The sequence below is a fragment of the Plectropomus leopardus genome, chromosome 11 (assembly GCF_026936395.1).
Source record: "Plectropomus leopardus strain MGB_pleo_1.0 chromosome 11, ASM2693639v1, whole genome shotgun sequence".
NCBI lineage: Eukaryota > Metazoa > Chordata > Actinopteri > Perciformes > Serranidae > Plectropomus > Plectropomus leopardus.
The window spans coordinates 31143896-31165071 of record NC_142186.1 but is presented as its reverse complement, the minus strand read 5'-3'; the positions used below and the strand labels follow the sequence as shown (position 1 = coordinate 31165071).

Here is a 21176-nt window from a genome sequence, read left to right as displayed (position 1 = left end):
TGACAAAGCGCTGGTATTTGAAGAGTTCTGGTGTGGCCGTCGGCGGCGGAAATTCTGCAGCGGTAGCTCATTTATACTCCTTTTACATACAAAAAATAGATATATTGTAAAAGTCATTGCCTTCATACTTCCATGTGTTAGTTGTGATGGCATAGGTATAGCCAATAGATGGCTCTAGAGGGCAAAGACAAAAGTTTCCGACATCAACAAAGGGTAACGGTGGAGGAGGTCGTAATAATGTTACGTTTTAACTAGAGCAGCTTTGCAGATGTCGTGTGCTGTGCAACCATAATGTGCATTACTTTATATTTGTTACCATTATTTAAATTTCTTCTTCTTCTGACAGAAGACTTCGCATGTCTCTATTTCTAACTTTGAGCATAAATGAGCCCATAGCCGCCGTCTGTTGTGTATCATGCTGCCATGTAAGGTGCCTCTGTACATCGGTATCTGAGGCCAAAATCATTTACGAAGTTATGACAAAATCTCCCTTGAAATACATTACACTGTCCCCAAAATTTCCCGCGGTACTGCTTCTTTTCACCTGTATCCGTAAGCTTTCAGAAAACATGCACAAATACTGTAGAAATGAATGCAGAGGACAAACAGAAGGCTGTCTGACGCCAAAATCACTGACAAAGCGTTTGTATTTGACATGTTGGGAGTGAGAACGCGTTGGCCTCTTTGCGTTCTGAATAAGATGAATGTGAAAGAAGTCTTGTGTGACGCAATATGACCGGATTGGTGGTAAAACATGGCGGCAATGAAATGTAGCTGTCAGCTGTTTTATTTATTCGGTTGTTTAATAAATCTTCCTGGTCATTTCACTCCAACAAATTAACATAAAGTTACTCATTTGTGCACTTTTATAACGGGGTAATATTCCTGCAAGCTCATTTCGTGTCAGCAAACTGCAAAGATGTTTATTGTGCTTTTTTAAAACAGATGGAAAATCATGAAAGCAACCCAATGCTATCATGTGAAAAAGTCTTTTTTTAAATCCACACTAACTTCTATTTTGGCATTTATCACCACCATAACAGTGTTCACAGTTTAGCCAGTTGGCCGTGTAACTGCAAGACAACCCTGTATGAGAAATGTCCTTGAATGAACCTGTTTGGAGTAAATCCCTGGCACTTGGATAATCACGAAAGCTGGGAAACCTGCATTGTCCGATGGCTCATGAAAACTCCGGCTCGCTCATATCTGCGAGCGGAGTCTTTGAAATGATTAGTCAAAGGATTTTCCACCAGTGCCTTGTTCAGCCATGTTACGTAAGATGGGCAATTCCCTGGGGATGATCGAGATCTGTTATTGAACTTCACATAAGCGAGCGTAATCGTCCACAGTTGGCCCTAATTGTGCTTTGAAAACACCTTAAATTGGGCAAAAGTGCTTTGATGAATCCCATGGGGGCGAGAAGAAAAAAAAAAGCTGCAGTAGTGAAAATTGGCAGCCCCTTAGAAAGCACGGCTCGCTCAACATTTGCCTTAAAAGATTGAGCTGCCGATCAGATTTTGGGATTCAGGTAACCAACATCTTGTGGTGTTGTTGAGACAGATGTTGCACCTGCTCTTGTAAATCTTGAATTCATAATGCTCCCTCTCTTTCTGCCCCCCCCCCCCTCTCTCTCTCTCTCTCTCTCTCTCTCTGCTTCCAAGACTCATGGCTGTGGAGGATGAGTTAAGGGGAGGACCCGTGATTGAGCCAAAAACCAGGATTTTCGCTGATCAGGTCTGTGCTTCTTCCCTCGTCGAGTCTGTCCGATGGCCTGTGCTATCTTCTCCGCTATCCCCCTCTTCCTCTCTTTTTTCCCTGCTACTGTTATTATTTGCGTGTGTGTGTGTGGTCCCTCTGACTGTCTCGGCCCGTCCCTGCCCCGTCCCTGTGTTTGGGTTTGACTGCCATCTTGTCCGCCAACATAACCTGGGAGCTTTGGAGATCAGAGAGCGTTGCTGTTTGCATTCCTCGGCTCGAGCTATCGAGGTGGTCTGTGAGCATTATCTGGGCCTGTGATGATGTTTCTGTGTCAGATGTTTCTGCCGAGCATGACGAGGTTAAACCTGTTTCACACATGATGTAGAACCAGACTGAGGCTCAGGTTATTGAACAGCTGAGCCCCCATAATGCCACGTACTGGTTGTGGTGGTGGTGTTGTGTCTTCAGGAGCTTCCCTCTTTAGTGGTTTTCATTTCATGCTGTTAACCTGCCCCATTTCTGACCCTGTCAAAGTGAACGGGCCCACCTCTGAGCATGACTCATGCTGCAAATACAGTGTGTGTGTATGTGTGTGTGAACAGGCATATATGCTGTATGTATGTATATATGTATGTATATATGTGCATATGTGTTAAGAATGGAAGAGGTAAATCAGCTCACTCATGCACAGGGATGTGGACATTTTTTTTTAAATGATACCCAGCAGTGGTAGAATAAGTATACTCAGATATTTTAATTTAGCAGCAGTGCAGTAATACTCAAATTTAACGAACGTTCCTGCAACATTCATTCATTCATTTAAATAACGTCCCTATGAGGTTAAATGCTGACTAAGATGTTATGATATAACTGCAACATTGTGAGGATGTTTTGGTGACATTGAGAGGTGACAGATTATAGAATGTTCTTTTTTATACAATGTTTCCACAATATTACATTAGAACATGGAAAGAACATTTTCAAAGTAACATTCAAAACACGTTGCTGAGGCCTGAGATTACAGACCATTTTTATGGAAATGTAATGTAATGACATATGTTAATAACAACAACAACAAAAACATTTTTAACATTTTTTTATGTTTATAGAGAATGTTACCCTAACTTTAAGATAAACATTCTGGGAACTAAAAGAAAACTTGCCACTGAAAACATTACTAACACATTGCATTGGTTGCATTTTACCATTCTCAGAACGTTTTTTGAACCAAAAATTGTTCGCTGGGTAAGTGCTGGACAAGAGATCATGCAAAAGTCCTCACACCAGACTGTGCTCTCATAAACGTTTAATTAAATTACCACCGAGGTGAAGCTTGGAGCTTTATCATCAGTCTGATGAAGCGTCTGAAGCTTAAAACATCACCTTGATGGTAATTTATTTCAATATTTATGGATGCATAGTGCAGTGTGTTGACTCTTTATTTCGTAGGCTACCAATGTAACCTGTGATCTGTGGTGGTTTTATCGATTAATCTCTCACCAATTAAATTATCAGTGATTTTGCTTATAAAATGGCATAAAACAGCGTAAAAAAGTCTGATCATAGTTTCCTAGAGCCCAAAATGCCCCCTCATTGTTGATTTGTTTTGTCCGACAAACTGCCAGAAACCCAAACATTTTCAGTTTATTGTCATGTAAAACAAAGAAAATCAACTAATTCTCAAATTTGAGAACCTAAGCTGCACAGAACATTTTGAGGTTTTGCTAAAAAATGACTAATGATTTATTTATTATCAAAGTGTTTGCTGATTAATTATCTTTGGACTAATTATTAGTTTCGTGTTGCATGGTCCTATTTGCATTGTGTATTGTGTTTTCTGGAAACCCATTTGGGGCTCCAGATGGATAAAGTTTGCAGCGTAGGTAGGACGATGGCTGGAGTGCCATAAAGTGTAGGCAATTAGGAAAAAGTATGTGGGCTATGATTTAGTGCAAATTAGCACCAAAATAGATGAAAGGGAGAATGCACAATGAATCATGTTGAGTCTTGTTTACTGTCAGTGAAAAAGGTGTTGTACCTGTTTTATGGGGCTTAACGTACTCATATAATATTATTCTGTTTTAAAAAGATGTAAGTCTGTTACACAAAAAAGTAGTAAAAAAAAAAATAATAATAAAAAAATATATAACAATAACAATATTATTATAAGTAGTAGTAATAATTTTAATGATGATGATGATAGTAATAATAATGTTTTTTTTCTTTTTAGGCATCACTAATGCACAATTAATATAGATGTACATGAGCAGTAAATCTATGACTGAATAAAAGAGAATTTTTACATTGAATCACTAACGCCAAACTTTATTGTTTCTCTTTTAACAACCAGAGTTAGTTGGTGGACATTTGAGACACTGAGTTTTTAAAACCTAATAAAAGAATTGTTTAACAGGCTTGTAAGTCTGTGAAGAACCATTAAGGAGAGTGTTAAGGCCTTGTACCAGCATTTAGCTGCAACATATGGCTTCATATCTACCAGTGACAGTTTAAGCTCCAATACTGCCTTGACAACACTGTTTATTGGATTACGGAAGAGCACAGTGCGAGCAGCCGCCTGCTTAACATTCAAACTATGCTGGAGGTTATCTGCAAGCTGCAGGGCACCTTCACCGCCGTGTTTAAAGGAGGAGCGTAAAACTACTACATTTATAGAGTCCTTATTGCCAACAGATCACACCATATAACGTGAATTTTCCCTTTACTCATCTGTACCATGTTTATGTCATATTTAAGATACTTAAATATGGTATTAAAATGTAGAAGTCTCATTCTAACGTTAAAGCAGCTGAAAAAATCTGATGAAAGACAGGTGGACAAATCTTTCAGGCGCTGTTTTCAGGATATGAAAAATCTTAATCAGAGCACAGAGACAGAAGTGATTTGTTAAAAGAATAAGTGATAAAAAGTTGATTAAAAGCTGACCCGAGCCAAAGAATCTTTGTGGTCAAAAAAATAAAAGTATCTGTGTTTTTATCAGTGGAAGGCAAACATCTGTACAATATAACGCAGTTCAAAACAAACGAGACTTTACAGCCGTGTGAGCGCGTCTGCGAGGCTGTGCTCAGGAACAATGGTGGAACAATGGTTTTAAGGTACAAGGTAACTTTATTGTCATTTTACTTATACGTAGTTTAAGAAAAAATTAAAGGGTAAAGGGAAAAGTATTAGGGATCCTCATGATTATTATAGATCGAGAGGGGGACTTAAATATCTGTACAAAGTTTCAAGGCAATTTATCCAATAGTTGTTGAGATATTTCACCAAAAACGACTGATGATAATCTCATGGTGGCTCTAGTGGGAAAGTCAGAGGATCACCAGAATCACTGAGATGTATCCTTTGGGGAGCTTTAACATCGTAACAAAATTTTATGACAATCGATTAAGCATTTATTGAGATATTTCAGTAGGTTCGTTGAAGTGCTCCTTTAGTCTAAATGCAGCTCTCTGTGCTTCTCTGATGCTGTTCTGTCGGAAATAGCTTTAAAGCTTCTGTTTTGATAAACCACGGCACTGAAGACGAGCAGACAGCTCAGTCCAGTGTGACGACACTCAGCTTTATTGGGTGAGACTGGTGCACACGCTGCAGCTGAGAGAGGCAGCGGTACATTAATAGGGAGTGAAAAGGGAGAGCATGATGCCATTGTTTCCTCAGGCCACTGCTACCAGCTTCCAAAACAACACCCCTCACTTAATTAGACCTCACATAATAACACAGGTGCAGGACGCCATAATACTTCCCACAACAGCATCCTGATGCCTCCGAAACAAACTTACACTGCAAAAAGTTTACTTCCCTCCAGACATTTTTGAGATTTGAGAACTGCTGTCAAAAGGACATGAAGGCATTAGTAACTATTGTTTAAGTAAAGAAAACACACGTCAGCATCTGATATGCTGACAACAGCCAAATAATGAAAAGTCTTTAAAGGAAGGCTTCACTCATAAAATGATCATTAGTATATTAACTCTTTGAAACCTGAGAAAATTGCTTTGATTTCTTAAATAAAAAAGCATATGGTCCCAAAATTAGCAAGATAAGTACAAATTTACAAGAGAATTACCTGGAAAAGTGAAAAAATAAAATAAAATAACATCCTGTCATTACAGTAACGAATTATGTTTTTCAATAGAGGCGAAATATATTTCATTTGATGATGTATTAACATAGATTTATAATGTAAAACAATTTAGATACTGAATAGCCCTTTAAGGATATTAGTGCCAGTTAAAAGACTTTTACATAAACCTTTCACAGTATCTGGCAGTTATGTTGTTTTTTACTGTTATATAGATAATTTTTAAAGCCTTCCTTAAGATCTCATTAAACTTGGTGGACTTTTATTTGATCAGCTGGTGTCAGCAAGTCGTATTTAATGAGGAAACGGCTCCCTGAGCTCACAGTGACATTAATCATCAGTGTTTCAATCATAAAAGTGTTGACAGGACTCTTTTAGCCGTGCTTATTGTTCCTGACTGTTGGTCATTTTAGAGTGTGTGTGTGTGTGTGTGTGTGTGTGTGTGTGTGTGTGTGTGTGTGTGTGTGTGTGTGTGTGTGTGTGTGTGTGTGTGTGTGTGTGTGTGTGTGTGTGTGTGCGTGCGTATGGCGTGGTGTGTGTTACAGTGAAGTGCAGGAATCCTTTTTTCTGTTGTTTCTGTGTTTATGCAGATATAATTCTGGGTTCTCCAAGTCTGTGTATATATTTATCTTCATAGAGTAGATGATTGCATGTTTGATAAACGCATGTTCTTTGACGCTTCTGAAACCAGGAAACATGCCAGCTTCAGCTTTCTAAAGTCTATTGGATTAATCAGCCGCTTTCAGCTGCAGATGTCATTTGGAGTGCATGATTTAATGACTTTTTCTTTCTTTTGCTAAGCATGATTTCTGTTAATGACACACTGCATGGCGAGCTGCTTTAATGCTTTCAGCCTGTTGGGTTGTCTGATAAAACTGTGTGTGAATGGTTGCCATTATCTATGTAAATGTGCGTTGGTAAGCATTTTCACGTATATTTATGTCCTTTTCTTTCTGTTCACGTTTTGTTGTACATTGTGTATGTATTGTTTTGGGTGGCTGATGTTTTCCTCAGCTTCCTCCTCCTTCTGCCTCCTGCTTTCAATCCTCCTCTCCTTTCCTCTCCTCTCCTCTCCTCCTATGTTGATGAGATACGGTGATTTCTCTTAGGGGAGGCGTCAGTCCATCCTAGTGCAGCCCCGTCTCGCGCCTGTCCCACCCCGAGTAACCAGGTAATAAACAAACCGGCAAACTCTCACTCTCCATCCATAACCTGCTGCCTCTTTTCCACTTCTACTGTTCTCTATGTGCGTCCCTGTCCATACGCAGCACCCTGTGAACTCACTGCAAGCCAGCACACTGACAGGCCCACTTACTTTTCCATTTATCTTTCAGGGAAAAGAGGCCCGTCACAGAGTGTTTGGACAGAGGTTACTTGAAGGGCACACCTCTGTGTTGAAAGAGTGACAACAAAACATTTCAAAGATTTAAAGCCGCACTAAAAAACTTGGCAGCGAGCGGCGTTCATCTGAAATATGTCTGAAGCGTAGTAACCATAAATCATGTATTGCAGTGTCAGTGCACAGCACCGGGCCGACGGTGCACTTTTTATCTAATGACACCAAATGCACGGGAGAGGCTGGAAATTGAATGAAGGTGAATAAAAGTTTGGATGAACACGGTTGCTGCCATTTACAGTTAGCTGTTCAAAACACGGAGCATTAGCCTCACACACAAAAAGAGTCTGTGTGTAAAGTCAAGACAAACTGTGGCAAATCAAGACCATTTGTGTGTTTTTTCTTATAGCAGACAAACGAAGTTGGCCAGCTGCTTTAGCTACTAAATGGATAACACACTGTACAACCAAAGTCTTGGTTGTACATACATAATTACAGTGAAAGACGTAAGCGGCAAATTTGAAAACTTGCTTAATAAAACATTAATAAAAGGCTCAACTGGACTGTGACAAATGAGATGAGTCAAATGAATCAAAAGGACCTGACATGTTTCAGAAAATATTATCATTTTTCTAGAAGTCCTGGATTATGATTTAACTTGCTTTATTCTCACCACAGTAACTTGGTCGAGACTTGACGGATAGGACTTGAGACTTGCTTGTCATGTGTGATCTCTGACAGTTACACCCTCTAAAGGTGGCTGTGCGAGGACAAGTTGAAAAGCTTTTTCAGGCACCTCCTGAAGCAAGTCCCATTAATATTTCCATATTGTTACATGACTCACAGTTGTAGCATTTCTATGGCTACAACCTTCCTTTATTACTTTACTTTTATTTACTTTACCCCCATTGAGTCATCAGTGCAAAAGATTAACAATCAGCAACATGTTTTTTATGCTCGTCTTGCCTTATGCAGCTTTAAAGTCTTTTCTTCTCTGACAAATAACAAAAAATTGAAATTTATGCACAGTGTTGTATGAAGTGAGCTTCCTTCTCCTTCACCACACAAAAAAAGTGACATTTTCTTTGTTTTGCCAAATTGTTGTCACCCTCCCAACACAAAAGCGTGCCTTCTTGTATCAGCTTGTAACTCTACAAATATTCTGTGACACACCTCCAATAGGAAGCAAGTTTTGGATTACATGAGATAAATTAGGAGCTTTTTCAAAATATTAAACATCAAATGTTTTGTGTGTGACTGTTGCAGCCCTCTGCAAGTGAAAATGCCATCGCTTGCACACACACACACACACACACACACACACACACACACACACACACACACACACACACACACACACACGCACACAATTCAGCCATAACCAGCAACCCACAGACATACAGTATGCCAACATTTATTATTCGCAAATGATTTCCATGTCATATACGGAGACCTTCCTGTAACTCTTTGCATTGGGTAAAATGTGGAAATGCAGAGAAATACAAAATAATCAATGGATGCCATTGATTTATAAGCTCCGATATTTTCAGATGTTGGCATTTGCAAATATTCAACTCAAAGTTTCATCACATTTAATAGACACCGCATGTTTTTCACTTGTCTTTGGTTCACCCTTTGAAACCTAAACAAATTGGCCTGTTTTCTCTCAAAAACATGGAAAGAAGGCAATGAGCAACTTAACGGGAAATTACCTCATATTAGCAAGAAATTACTAAAACAAAAAAGACCTGAAAATTTGCCAAAAAAAAGAAAAAACAAAAGGAGTAAAGCAATTAGCAAATTTGCTGATTGTCTTATTCTGCAACTTTTCTAAAGAAGTCAAACCGATTTGATCAAGTTTCAAAGGTTAAATGCTTATGAAACGCGTCTGAATGCAGAGCAATAAAAGTGATGTTGATCCAGGTTTCATAGGGTTAACTTTGAATATACTGAATATTATAAACAGTAGTTAACAATACTAACAAATACAGCATTACCGTTACATATGCAAACAGAATGCAGATTTCATGTGGTTCATAATAGCACCATGGCAAGGCATTAGTTAATCAATAAACAGATACTAAATATTCTTTTTAGACAATTTTGAATGCAAAATTGTGACTTTCTGCAAATCAGCTACATTAAAAGAATCTGAATTTAAAGAGAATACACACAATGATGTTAAACTGTTCCACAGACTTTTACTCCAGATTTGTGAACAAGCGATCAGACACATAATGTTACATTTTGAGCCATTTTGGAATCTCGGGTTAACCACTAAAGGGTTGAAAATGTACAGAAAATGTAACTATAATAATAATTGCTATATATTAAAAAAAAATGTTACAGAATTATAATGAATTTTACGCACCTTTTATTTTAGACTTCCCTTATTAAATAATTTTTATTTCATTTTAAATTGTATTTATTTGTTTTCAGGTATTTTTTTTGTACTTTTTGATGATTTTTTACAAAATTTTGGGTCATTGCTCATTGCATTTTGTTTTTCAAAAGTTATCAAGCCAGTTTGCTCTGTTTCCAAAGGGTTAAATACCTGGTTTAAAAACAGGCCCAAAACATGGAGAGATTCTTGTTGACAAATCTGTCAGAAAGTTTAAGGAATATTGTGGGAGTTCTCTTTTATTCTAGATTATTTTTGAGCCGCTGTGTTTTCTTACACACATTTCCATCCAGTTTTTCATCCCTCCCAGCACGCCCTCAGATAAATAACCGGAATTATGGGAAATCTCCGTATCTGACCCGATCCTTCCCTGAAGAACACTGATTTAATGTGCACATGTTTTTGTGTGTTTTTCTGTGTGTGTTTCCTTGTGATATTTATGTGTCTGTGTATGTGTTTGGCACCTGGGCACATTATTTGGTTGAGTGGTGGCGTAGGACACTTGTTTTGAGGATGTGTGAAATGCATTTTTGTTTTATTTTGCATCAGAGTTAGAGCTCTTCACCTGGCACGGTAGTCATGTTAAGCCATACAGTGCAGGGGGTTCTTTAACAATATATAAGTCGATTAAACCAACACTTACAGCAAAGGTGGAGGTGAGGAAGATTTTTGCTCTATAGACATCCACGATTCAAATTGATTGGAGATTGGAGGATGATGGGTAAGAACCTGTGTGTACGCTACTCTTTCTGCATCATTATTACACACCTAACATTTCCACTAAGTGTTTTGTGTTTCTGTCTCCAGTACCCCCAATTTTTATTAGCATAAAAAACACTCTAAGCTGTAATTGAATGCACCAAGTAATCAAACACTACAGCCCACAGAGAGTGAAGCAAGTTTGGTAAGTTTTTAAAACAAAAGGATGTCAGTAATGCCATGTCTTTGTTCAGCTGCTTGATTTCTTGAGTTTAATAGACATGTGTTATGGTCTACACATGGATATTAAATGACACTGTTGGTCGTGTTTGAGAGTAACGAGAACTGTTAGTGGAGTCATGTTACTGGCATCCTGTAACTGTCTGTAGATACTGTGGCTGTTCATAGCACCAGTTAGCAACTGAGTATGTTTTCATTCATTTTGGTTCTGATTGAGAAGAGAAAAGGCCCGCTAATTCACATCAAAGTTTGGGGTAATTTTTTTTCGTTCTTCTCCTCAGTTTTTCTTTTTTCTTTTTCTTTTTTAAAGTGAAATGGAAACACCCTCCACTCACGATGGACACACCCATCAGATACAGTTTATCCAGTGCTTATTTGATTCATTTTCTCTACTGGATGCAGACCAAACTATCCTTCCTACTTCCTGTCTTTCCCCTCTAAAGCGCGCCATTTCCATCCATGTTCCAGTATCTCATACTTCTTGTATGTAAGCATTAAAGTGGTATCTAATGTCATTTCCAGTGCTTGATAAAGAAGAAAACTTATTGCACATAAGCTCTTTAAGAAGGCTCTGCACTCATACATTCTCAGAGTCTCTGTAATTATGTCTAGACACCACACAGCAAATGTGCCAGCCAAGATAAATCAAGTGCAATTATTTCAAGAGGTTCCACCAGAGGTCTGATGGTAAAACTGTGATTTTTCAGCTTTCAAAATGCTTCTATATTCAAATCATCTTGCAGTAGCTCTTGGATACATTTAAGTACCATCGTGAATAGAGTCCTCATAGTTGTCTATTGGCACAATAACCCAATTGTTTTCTCTTCCCACTGCTCCTACACAGACGTCAGGGAAGACGACTGGGAGCGAAGGCTTGCAAACAGTCTTTGATATAAACTAATAATGAAACTAGTCTTGCATTGCTGTTATTCTGCATCAAATGTAGGTAAGAAAGGATGGCAAAAACCAAACTGTGATTTAATCGCCGATCAAAAGCTCCAACCCAGGATGAGCACCCGTGCAGCAGCTCATTGCAATAGAGTGCTCCAGGAATGAGTCCTTAAACCTGAAAATGAGTTAGCATTTTAGCACTTCTGGTTCCTTCACTTAAAGTCAATGGTATTTTTTCAACACGTTCTTATTCTGAACTCGTAAAATAATGCTGCTTTGCAGTGGAAGTCCACGTCTACATATTATGCTCGAGGTATTCTCTATGTTCTGGGATGCTGCCACCATGATGTTAACACAAGCACATGGTGGGATTACACTGAGGTTATGTTTAGGCAACAAAAGCATATGGAAAACAACGTCAGGACGTCAACAAATGCATATGCTGACACGGATGATTAGAATTAGGCGACTTGTTAGAGATGGTTAGGTCTGGGGAAAGGAGGCACATTAGTAGCAGTAGGAAAAAAAAAATCACATTCACACAGGAAGCGAGCATCAGACTCCTTTCCTGCAAAGCTGACATACCAACACTTTTCATTCCAAGTTGTCAGATTTTGCCATTTTGCAGTGGACTTCCACTTCTTTATATTATGCTTTAGATATCCTGCATCTGCTCTTTAAGTTTTAGGATGCAACTAACGTGATGCACATGATGGGATTAAGCTACATGTGGTTATGTTTAGGCAACAAAAAACCAATGCTGGAACGTCAACAAATGCACATGCTGGCACTGCAAAAGCAGCTTTATTTGATGACTTCAAATGAGGCAGTTTTGTCATCTGCACTTTTCTGAAAAGTTAGGGCATTTTCGATGGAAAGCACTCTGAGCCGCTGCATGAAAAAGGCATAGTGCACAGAAAAAAGACACTAGGCGCTGCACCACTGTGTGAACGCATGCCCTTAGGCATCAAAAATCATACATGTGGTGTTAATTTTTTCCATGATTATCTTGTTGAACAAAACATGTAACTTTCATAAAAGTTTGTTTCAGCAGTTATTCAAAAGCAACAGAAAAATCCCATAGGCTTTTTGACGAAGGAACCAGTGCGTCGCTAACCTCCTTGTCGGCCTGCAGAAAAGCGTTATCCCTGGAGCACTCTATGTAGTCAATGGGTTTGGGTTTGACATTTTGGTTGGTGATTTTTGACAGGTTTGGATTTCCTGCCATAAATCTATAGGATGCACTTTTACCTTGCTTTTTTAAATTTGGCGCTGAGCTCTTTGTGGTTCTTTTGCATGTTTTTAGCAGCAGGCTGATGCTACAGAATGTGCTGTTAAGATGTTTATAGAAGCCGTAAGTGTGGAATTCTCCTATAGTCTTTGATTTAAAATAGCTATACAAGCTCGCACATTTACATAGAAACGTATTGACTGACACCCGATAAACACTCCTTGCTACTCATCCAAAGAGGATCAGGACCCTTTGACCTCAAGAATTTTAATTCCCCTTCATCCCCCTTTTCCCTGTGCCCCTTTTTTCTGTGCTGCCATTTCTATTGGTGTACGCCATGCATCAACTTCAAAACTCATTCGGCTCTTTCTCTTTCCTCTTCCTGTCTCTCTCTCTCCCTTTTTTGTGATGTTCTTCCAACCCGTCATCACTTGTCTTTTTGTTTTCTAATTCCTCCTTACTTTGCTTCTGCCATCGCTTTTACATGTGCCCATTCCAACCGGTTCTTTGTCAATGTTTGATGTTTTCCACACTATTCACAAACCCCTCTCTGGTGATTTTCCTCCTTCTCATCTTTACTTCCTCCCACGCTCTCTTACACCTCTTCAACATGTGATTTTTCCCTCTACATGTCACGATATCTGCCTTGATTGGACATCTCCTTTACGACTCCTCACATCCCTGCCATCGCTCATTGAATGGCCTCTCTCCTACGACCATCTCTCCCCTGCTCCCGCTCCTCTTTCCCCTCCCCTCTCTCTCTATCTCACTAGGAGGACCAGCTTTCCTCCCTGGGTTATGCAGACCCCGGTGTGAAAACTGAAGGTGGAGGGGGAGGAGGAGGAGGACAAGGAGGAGGAGGAGGAGCGGTAACCGACGACCTCAGAGTTTCTTCCTCGGGCATTTCCTCTGACAGCTCGCCCCACAATGGAGTCCTCCCTCAAACTGTAGACCCTCCCTCTCTACCCGCTCCTCATCAACATCCTAGTCAGAATGGAGAGCTCCGTGGCAGCCAAACATCCTCCCCCATGACAACCTCACAGGCAACCGGAACAACGGCAACAACAGCAACCACAGGCATAGCAGAAGAAGGGGGAGTAGGTCAAACACAACACTGAGCCAAATCAGAGAGAGACGACACAAAAGAGAAAAAAAAAACCAAAAAAAAAAACTGTCCCCCATCTTTCCCCGTTTAGAAAACAATCCGCCGTAGATATTCTGATTCCCGAGAGAGAGAAGAAAAGTGTGCGGGAGACGAGTAGTGATCACACAGCGACTGTACAGTGCATAATACATGAACACACACCACAAAGGGCTCTTCAACGGACACTTGTTCTCTTGACGCTCACACGGAGCTTCAGTTCGTATCAGTCTTGCAGGACAAGATAATGATACCTTATCACACGCAGTCAAATAAAGCATTTGAAGCCAATATGTGAACACCTGTGCACTCGTTGCGGCTTCATGAGGAACAAGTACACGTAAGGAACAAGCGCTATAGAATGTCTTGCACCCCAAAGACTTCATAGTAGCCATTAGCAAGTGCTATAAGCTAGCTTATAGTCACCCTTGACTCCCATGGATGTAGGTGCATTAAATATATCCTGAACACGCCAGGCTGCAAATTGTTTAGGCCGAGATGTTGGTGATGTAGTCTGGCTTTCTTAGTGCCTTTGAGTGTTTTTCAACAGGGTTTTCCAATAGAGATCTGATGGATGGAGTTAGCTTTGCTAGTGAGAAAAATGATCTGAAAACAGAGATTCAAAGACACAAGATCAAAGCGTCGAAGACATTTTTGAAGACTTTTTTCCTCTCTTTTTTTTTCCAATCTAAGGGACTTCTTGTTTTTTTGGACTGAGCTCGTGCAATTTTTCTCTTCTCAATCTCAGAACCGATATGTGATAAACTGGTGCTAAACAGAAACAAATGGTGCCATTTTTCCAAGTCAAATGTCTGTGTCTGCCATAGCACTGCCTCTTTCATGATTCACTCACTGTCTTTTCTCTCTCTCTCTCTCTCTCTCTCTCTCTCTTTCCTGCGATTTGTCTTTGACAGGACTTTATCCCCCCCAGTATGTTTTGTATGTGTCTTTGTCTTTGTTCTTTGTGCATCCTGTTGTGTTCTTATGTCCAACCGGGATGTTGGTGGTTTCCATATCTGTGTCTTTTTTTTTTTTTTAGAAGCTCCCTCCTCCAATCTCTGGTTTTACTTACAGTTAATAAAAGCAGCTCCCGGCTCTGAAAATTGATGCATAATCTATGGAACGGGTCAAATTTGTGGAGCCCCAAAGTGCTATTTTCAGTGTACCCATAAAGTAAAAAGTAAATTTCTTTTTCCATTAATTGAAGCTACGTTGAATGAAATGGATGAATGGAGTTTAAAGGGTTTTTTTCAGTTAAAACATGTTGGTCAATTGTGTTCACATACGGAAGACAAATGGTGCCATTATTAATTATCTTTATTCCGCTTTTTTTTTTAATGGTTTCCTCTAACAATTTTCACCAAAACTAATGTTGTAACTGCATACAAATACTAACCACAGATTAGTAGTCTGCCCCACATTTTACTACATTTTGTCACAGTAGACATCGCCAGTGTGACATAATAACAAGGGTCATTTTATGTGTGAATTTTAACCATTTAGGTTTGCCTGCCATTAAGTGCCTGGGATAAATATATTGAGCATCCTTTGGCCAGTAGACTAGCTAGTCATCGACCAAATGCACATTATAATGCCTTGCTTAAGACAACAAGAATATATGACACCCCTGATGCTTAAAAATCAGTATTCAGTGTTACATACAGTATCAGTGTGACATACTTCTTTGTGTCCATAATTTGAAGTTTCATTTCAAAATGAAAAAAAGGCTGGCATCTATTTCTGAAACCATTTGCATTAAAACAAATTTTAAATTTTAGAAATACTGTACGATGTGTTTTTGAAATGAACTCTTCAGTCTCTCATGTGTCAAATGCTGAAAAGTCTTTGAAATGTCTGTAATGTGTATCCATATTCCTTCATTTTGTGTATGAACTGTCCGTTGTAAGTCTGGATGTGAACTTGTTTTTGTGTCCGTAATAGCCTCACACACTGGTGTCGCTCTGAAACAACTCAGCTTGTTTAGACGTTGAACCAAGAAGAGTTTAAGAGCTTCACATCAGCTCTGTGTCAGCCATTTTTCTCTTTAAAGTAAACAAACCACTTATTTTGCAGTGTCAGCGGCCAACACGGCCGACGCTAGCACTTTGTAGGCCAGTGCTAACTGATTAGCTTACTCTCAATGAATGTTTAACTGTTGAACCACCAAATGTTAATAATGCTAGTACGCAGGGAAAGATTGTCTTCTCTTTAGACAGCTTGTAGGGCTACTTTTTTCTTGTGAAATACCTTGTGTGTGAAGAATGTTGGATTCAAAGCGGTCTAGGTTCAGTGTCTTTTTCAGAGGATGTAAGATGATCCGTGATTGAGAAATTAACATTGCTGTGAAAATACCTCAGTGACTCAGGTAAACAAGCAGTTGCCTCAGAGCTGAACACACACAAAAAATAAATATATATATTTAGAAAAAGAGTCCAGCTTTGGAAAGACTGCCACCATGCAGATACTCGGTCTCTCGCTATGCTTCAATAGCACCTGATCAAGCACCCTCCCCCGTTTCTTCTCTCTCTCTGTCTCCCCTTTTTGTCTCCCCCTAGCCACTCTCACAGCTTCATGGAGGACAATGTGGAACCTAATTGGCTGATGCACCATCGGCAGTCCGCAGGGTGGCATAGCCAAATGTCCAGAGCCCTCTCTCGTGACGCGATTGGCTGACAAAGGGAGAACTTGGGGCATTGGTCCCATTCTCTTTGCTCTAAGGATGGTGCAGAGCCCCAGCGGACCATGTAAGGAAATGCTGGGTTGTTTTTTGTTTTGTTTTTTAAATTTTTTTAATTTTTACCTTGGCCCTCTCTCTCTGATTTGATAACAGGATTTTTTCTTAAATGTGTTTGACGCCTCGTGGTTGGATTTTACTTTTAAAAAGGTAGGCTGGACACACATTGGCGTTTGTTAGCCTGCCGAGCATGCAAAGAACAGCTATGCAGTCTGATCAATCAGCAGAACGGAGGAACACAAAGGCCAAGGAAGGCAAGACGCCCAAAATGAGAGAGAGGGGAGGTGTATTGTGGGTAAGATGTATTTCAAAGGTGCTTGACTTCTCTTAAAATTTCAGTCAAAGCTGATTTACTTTCAGAGCATTTATCTCTCTCTCTCTTTCTCTCTTATAGTCTTTTCAAATTACCCTTTGATTCCTCTTCATCTACTCACTCTTTATCTATCTAGGATTCTCAAAGCATTATTTAACCGCTTCATTTTCACTCCAATTTAGACACTTTCTCGACTCATATAGTTTTAGCTCTTCCGTTTCGACTCTCTTTCAGACTTTGATTTTAAAGGAAACTAAATATGCACAGCCTAATACAACAAGTGAAACTGCTTCAGAACAAAACTCTTGCTTCAATGAAGACTTTGAAAAACCGGACAGAATGTTATTATTTATATTTCTATGCTTATTCTTACAATAGTCTTTAAAAGAAAAAAAGAAACTCTTCATCAGAAATCTTCCGGAGCAGATATTTATTTCTTGATATAGATAGATGCCTCTATCTAATGGAAGTTCATAAATAATCCATTTTATATGAACCAAGTTTTCTTACTAAGACAATCCTGTGGAGTGAATCTTTGCCCTGAAGGACTGTGACAAAAGGGACAAATTTGTGTTTTACCTACTCCCCTTACAGCAGTTTGCACGTTGCTGTGACCTGTGCCCCCCCCCTTGCCCTCTTCCTATTGGTTATAATCATTCAAAACAAAAATAAAAGTGGACGGATGTTTCTCGCCCAACAATCGCCATGGAGCTCTCCATTTTACGGACGATGTGAAAGTCTTTGGATGAGGACATTCTTATTGTTTTGTACTCCACTTTCGACTATGTGTCTGTAGAGTTTTAGCCGAGCGGAGGATGAACTCTTGGTTTCAGTGTGGCCACATTTCTGCAGTCAAATCGCTGTAAAACTCCCCATTTATTTCATGGACCCCACTGACACCAGTCTGAGTTGAAATCCCCGCAAATTTCCACTTACGACTGAACCGACGACAGAGAGAGATATGTTAGAGGTCCTGCTGAAACGAGTGAATGTGTTTGTATATAAGTGTGCGTACTGGCTAAATCTTTGTGTATATACTGGATAAATGTGTATATATGGTATGTCTATGTGTATATACAGTTTGTTTGTATATGCAGAGTGTACAGTTATTTTTCCTCTAATGTTTCTCTCTCTTTCTATGAATAGGTCTTCTCAAGTTACCAGTACTGAGGCATGGAAAGGTTTTTAAATGAGCTGTCAGAGGCACTTTGTGTGCAGACTCAGAATATCAGCAAGGTCTGTCACTTAACAGCTGCATTCTCGAAGCTCTCGTACAAGAAGTAACTCACATAATCTTAAAGCTTGCACTCATTTTCTGACCAACTAAAAAGCTTTTCTAAGTAGATTTGGGTGACCAAGCAATGTTTGTACATATATAGACTAAGACAATTTTTTTCCAGAAACCTCCATTTGCATTTCTTTGAAGAATTCTCGACCTGTTTTTGAGTTCTTGCGTATCTGACTTTCACTTTAGGTTCCTATGGTATATGTTTGCAGCGGTTGTCATTCAGAGTTATATATTTATTCCGACAACCCTTATATATTTCTTGAAATTTTGTTCCCCAAATTCTGCCTCTCATGGAGCCGTCTAACCTTTTGTTGAGACTCGGATAGACCGGCGAATCCTTCCATGAAATATACTGTCATTACTTAACATTGCTTGTTTTTGTATAGGTCCTTACTAAATAAGTGTGCCTCCCCCCTTATACTCTTACTAACCTTAGATCCATTCTCTCCTCCGGTCACTCATCTTCATACCCCTTGACAAGCCATAGCCCCCCTCCCCAAAACTCCTCTATTGTTGTTTTGACAGGACAGACATTTGGGGATTTTGTGTATATTAATGGAAGAGTGGTGTTGAAGAGTGTATTGCAGTTGTATATGGATTTGTTATGAATGTGGATATTCTGATCATTGAATTATTATTGTAATAATGATAATAATTATTGCCATTTTGAGTTTGTTGATTAATTCCTTTGATGCGGTTGATGAAGATGCCATTGTTCCTCTTTTTCTTTTTTTTTTCTTTTTTTTTGGAATACACCGGAATTTATATTTTTCGGGTGGGTGAATCTGGAGATAGAAATACGTAAATAAATAAATAAATAAATAAACAAATAATTAAATTCTTAACCTGCTGTGGAAATGTGTGTTCTATTTCTTGATGCACTAACTTTTCAAAGTATCTGTCCATTTCAGATTAATTCTGGTGATAGACTATATTTTTCTTATATTCAACAAATATCAACACCGTTGTCCATGCCAAATTCAGACTTGTCTGCACATGGTTCTCAATATGGCTGTCAGCTAGCAGATAACAGTGCTAACTCCATAAACAGCGCTAAATAACAGCAGTAGTGCTGACAGAGCAAACGGTGTTAACCACAATGATTTCCCAATATCAGTGTTTGCTGCCATACAAGTGCAGTGAAAAGCGACAGTAAGGAGCTAGTACGTGGGATAATACCAACATGCTCTCACTCCGAACTTGTCACTTGGTGCCACTCTGTCAGTGACATCCACGTTTACCTATGACGTTTTAGGTCTCCCTCTGCGTCAGCTGCGTACGCTTTGGGATGTCGGATGTCTTTAAGTAAATGTACTTAGTTTCAGGTCACCACTTGAACATAGGGCCACAACAAGCAAGTGTTATCATCATATGTTAATCTGGTAACTAATTTCTGGATTAATTGTTTAGTCTGTAAAATGTAAAAAAAAGAAAAAAAAAATGTTGACAATCCTCTAAAGCCCAAAGTGACTTCTTTAAATGACTGGTTTTATTAGATAAACAGTCCAAAGCCCCCCAAATATATTAAATAGAGATTTTGTTAACTATCATTTTAGAATCTGGCACCAGCAAATGTTTGGCAGCTTTGCTTTATAAATGACTCAAAATTTGTTGTCAATCGCTCAACTCATCAATTAATCAACTAATTGTCTCAGGACTGTAGACATACAGCATGCACACCCTTTTAAAAAGGCTATGAGTTGCAAAGAGCTAAAATCCTTTCTCAAGTCAAACATTTTATACTTTATATCTGAATACTAACTGAAAGCTCATAGGTTACTAATCTCTGATGACGGTTGTACCTGTCCTCATTTTCTAGACTTACAAGCTCATTCACTCTTATTTCCAGAGGTACGTTTTCCTGCAGCTCCTGCTTGCATCACAGAGCTTGCTCATCTGGGTTGTCTACATTTTTCTGCTCGTGTTGAGCAGAGCAGATCATTTCCTCGCTCTCTCCCCAGCTGAGGTGCTCAGAGCGAGGATGGCGGGCAGGATCTGAGAGCTGGGGACTGGACTGAATATAGCAAGCTTGTAATTATCCTCATCCTCCTAAACTTAATCGCCTGCAGTTCCTTAGTGAGTTGGTAACTTCTGAGTTTGGACAGAGCAGAAAAAAAATAGCACAGTGGAGGAGCAATAGATGGTTCATGCTGTGCAAACAGAGGAGAGAGTTTGAGTTCACCTGCTTCAGACCCCAGATTCAAATATATTCATAGGATTACTCTGCCAGGTTAAACTCTGAGGAATATTCTTAATTAAATGAATGATTTGGTCTTTATTTCTTCAGCTAAAATATGGACCTGAATAATACTACAAAATGTGCATTTTTTGAGAAATATTTTTAATTCCTGAAAAACATTATTGCATGCTTACATAATTCAAGCAGTCAAACCCATGACGCAGTGAACCACAACCTGATTAAACTACCTTTTCTTCCTTATTGATTCCCCGTTTTTCAATTATCCCCCTCATCATCATTTGTTGTGTCAACATCCTGTTTCCACAGTCAGGAAATGCTTGAGAATCCATTAAATTAAGCAAGGAAGCATCTCTAAAAATGCCATTTCTCTGACTTCATGCATTTACAGGGATGTAAAATAATCTGTGATCTTTATCGACCTCTACTGGCAAGCAGGAGGAATCACAACAACAGAGTTTATAGTGGCTGTGGTGTCAGTGCCATAATGTGCAAATGATCGAGGTATGAATGCAAAAACTTCAAAAAAATGACAGTTTTTTTGTGACACAGCTAAAGTCATATAAAGTCCTACGATGAAGATTTTACTTAAGTAAAAGCACAAAGTATTTTCTGCAAAATGTACTGAAAGTAAAGTAAAAGTCCTGAGTCTTGCAGAAACATCCCCTTTAGAGAGTCTTAATATATTTGATGATAGCATAAAATATAAATACTCAAGTAAAGTATAAGTGCCCTCAATTTTTACTTACATGCAGTACTTGAGTAAATGTACTCAGTTAGATTCAACCACAACATTTCAGACATAGAGTCTTTTTAATTGTTTTTTTTTTGTTGTTGTTGTTGTTGTGACATTGTTGCTTTTACTAAAGTAAAATTGCTACATTCACAGGTAAAAATTTCAATTCAAG

General features: G+C 39.0%; 1 protein-coding gene across 14 annotated transcripts in view; it reads left to right on the top strand.

Annotated features, from left to right (window-relative positions):
- The window catches only part of syngap1b (synaptic Ras GTPase activating protein 1b), a 187051-nt gene extending 168136 nt beyond the window's left edge, over positions 1 to 18915 (top strand). For 10 of the 14 annotated variants that reach the window (XM_088084622.1, XM_088084626.1, XM_088084624.1 and 7 more), the window contains 2 exons: positions 1662 to 1734; positions 13369 to 18915. In XM_088084622.1, the coding sequence (XP_087940748.1) occupies positions 1662 to 1734; positions 13369 to 13713 (418 nt within the window). In that variant the 3' untranslated portion in view covers positions 13714 to 18915. Of the gene's footprint in view, positions 1 to 1661; positions 1735 to 6906; positions 6969 to 13368 lie in introns of all 14 variants that reach the window. The other 4 variants (XM_088084618.1, XM_088084628.1, XM_088084619.1 and 1 more) reach the window with 4 other exon arrangements.
- The last annotated feature ends 2261 nt before the right edge of the window (positions 18916 to 21176 follow it).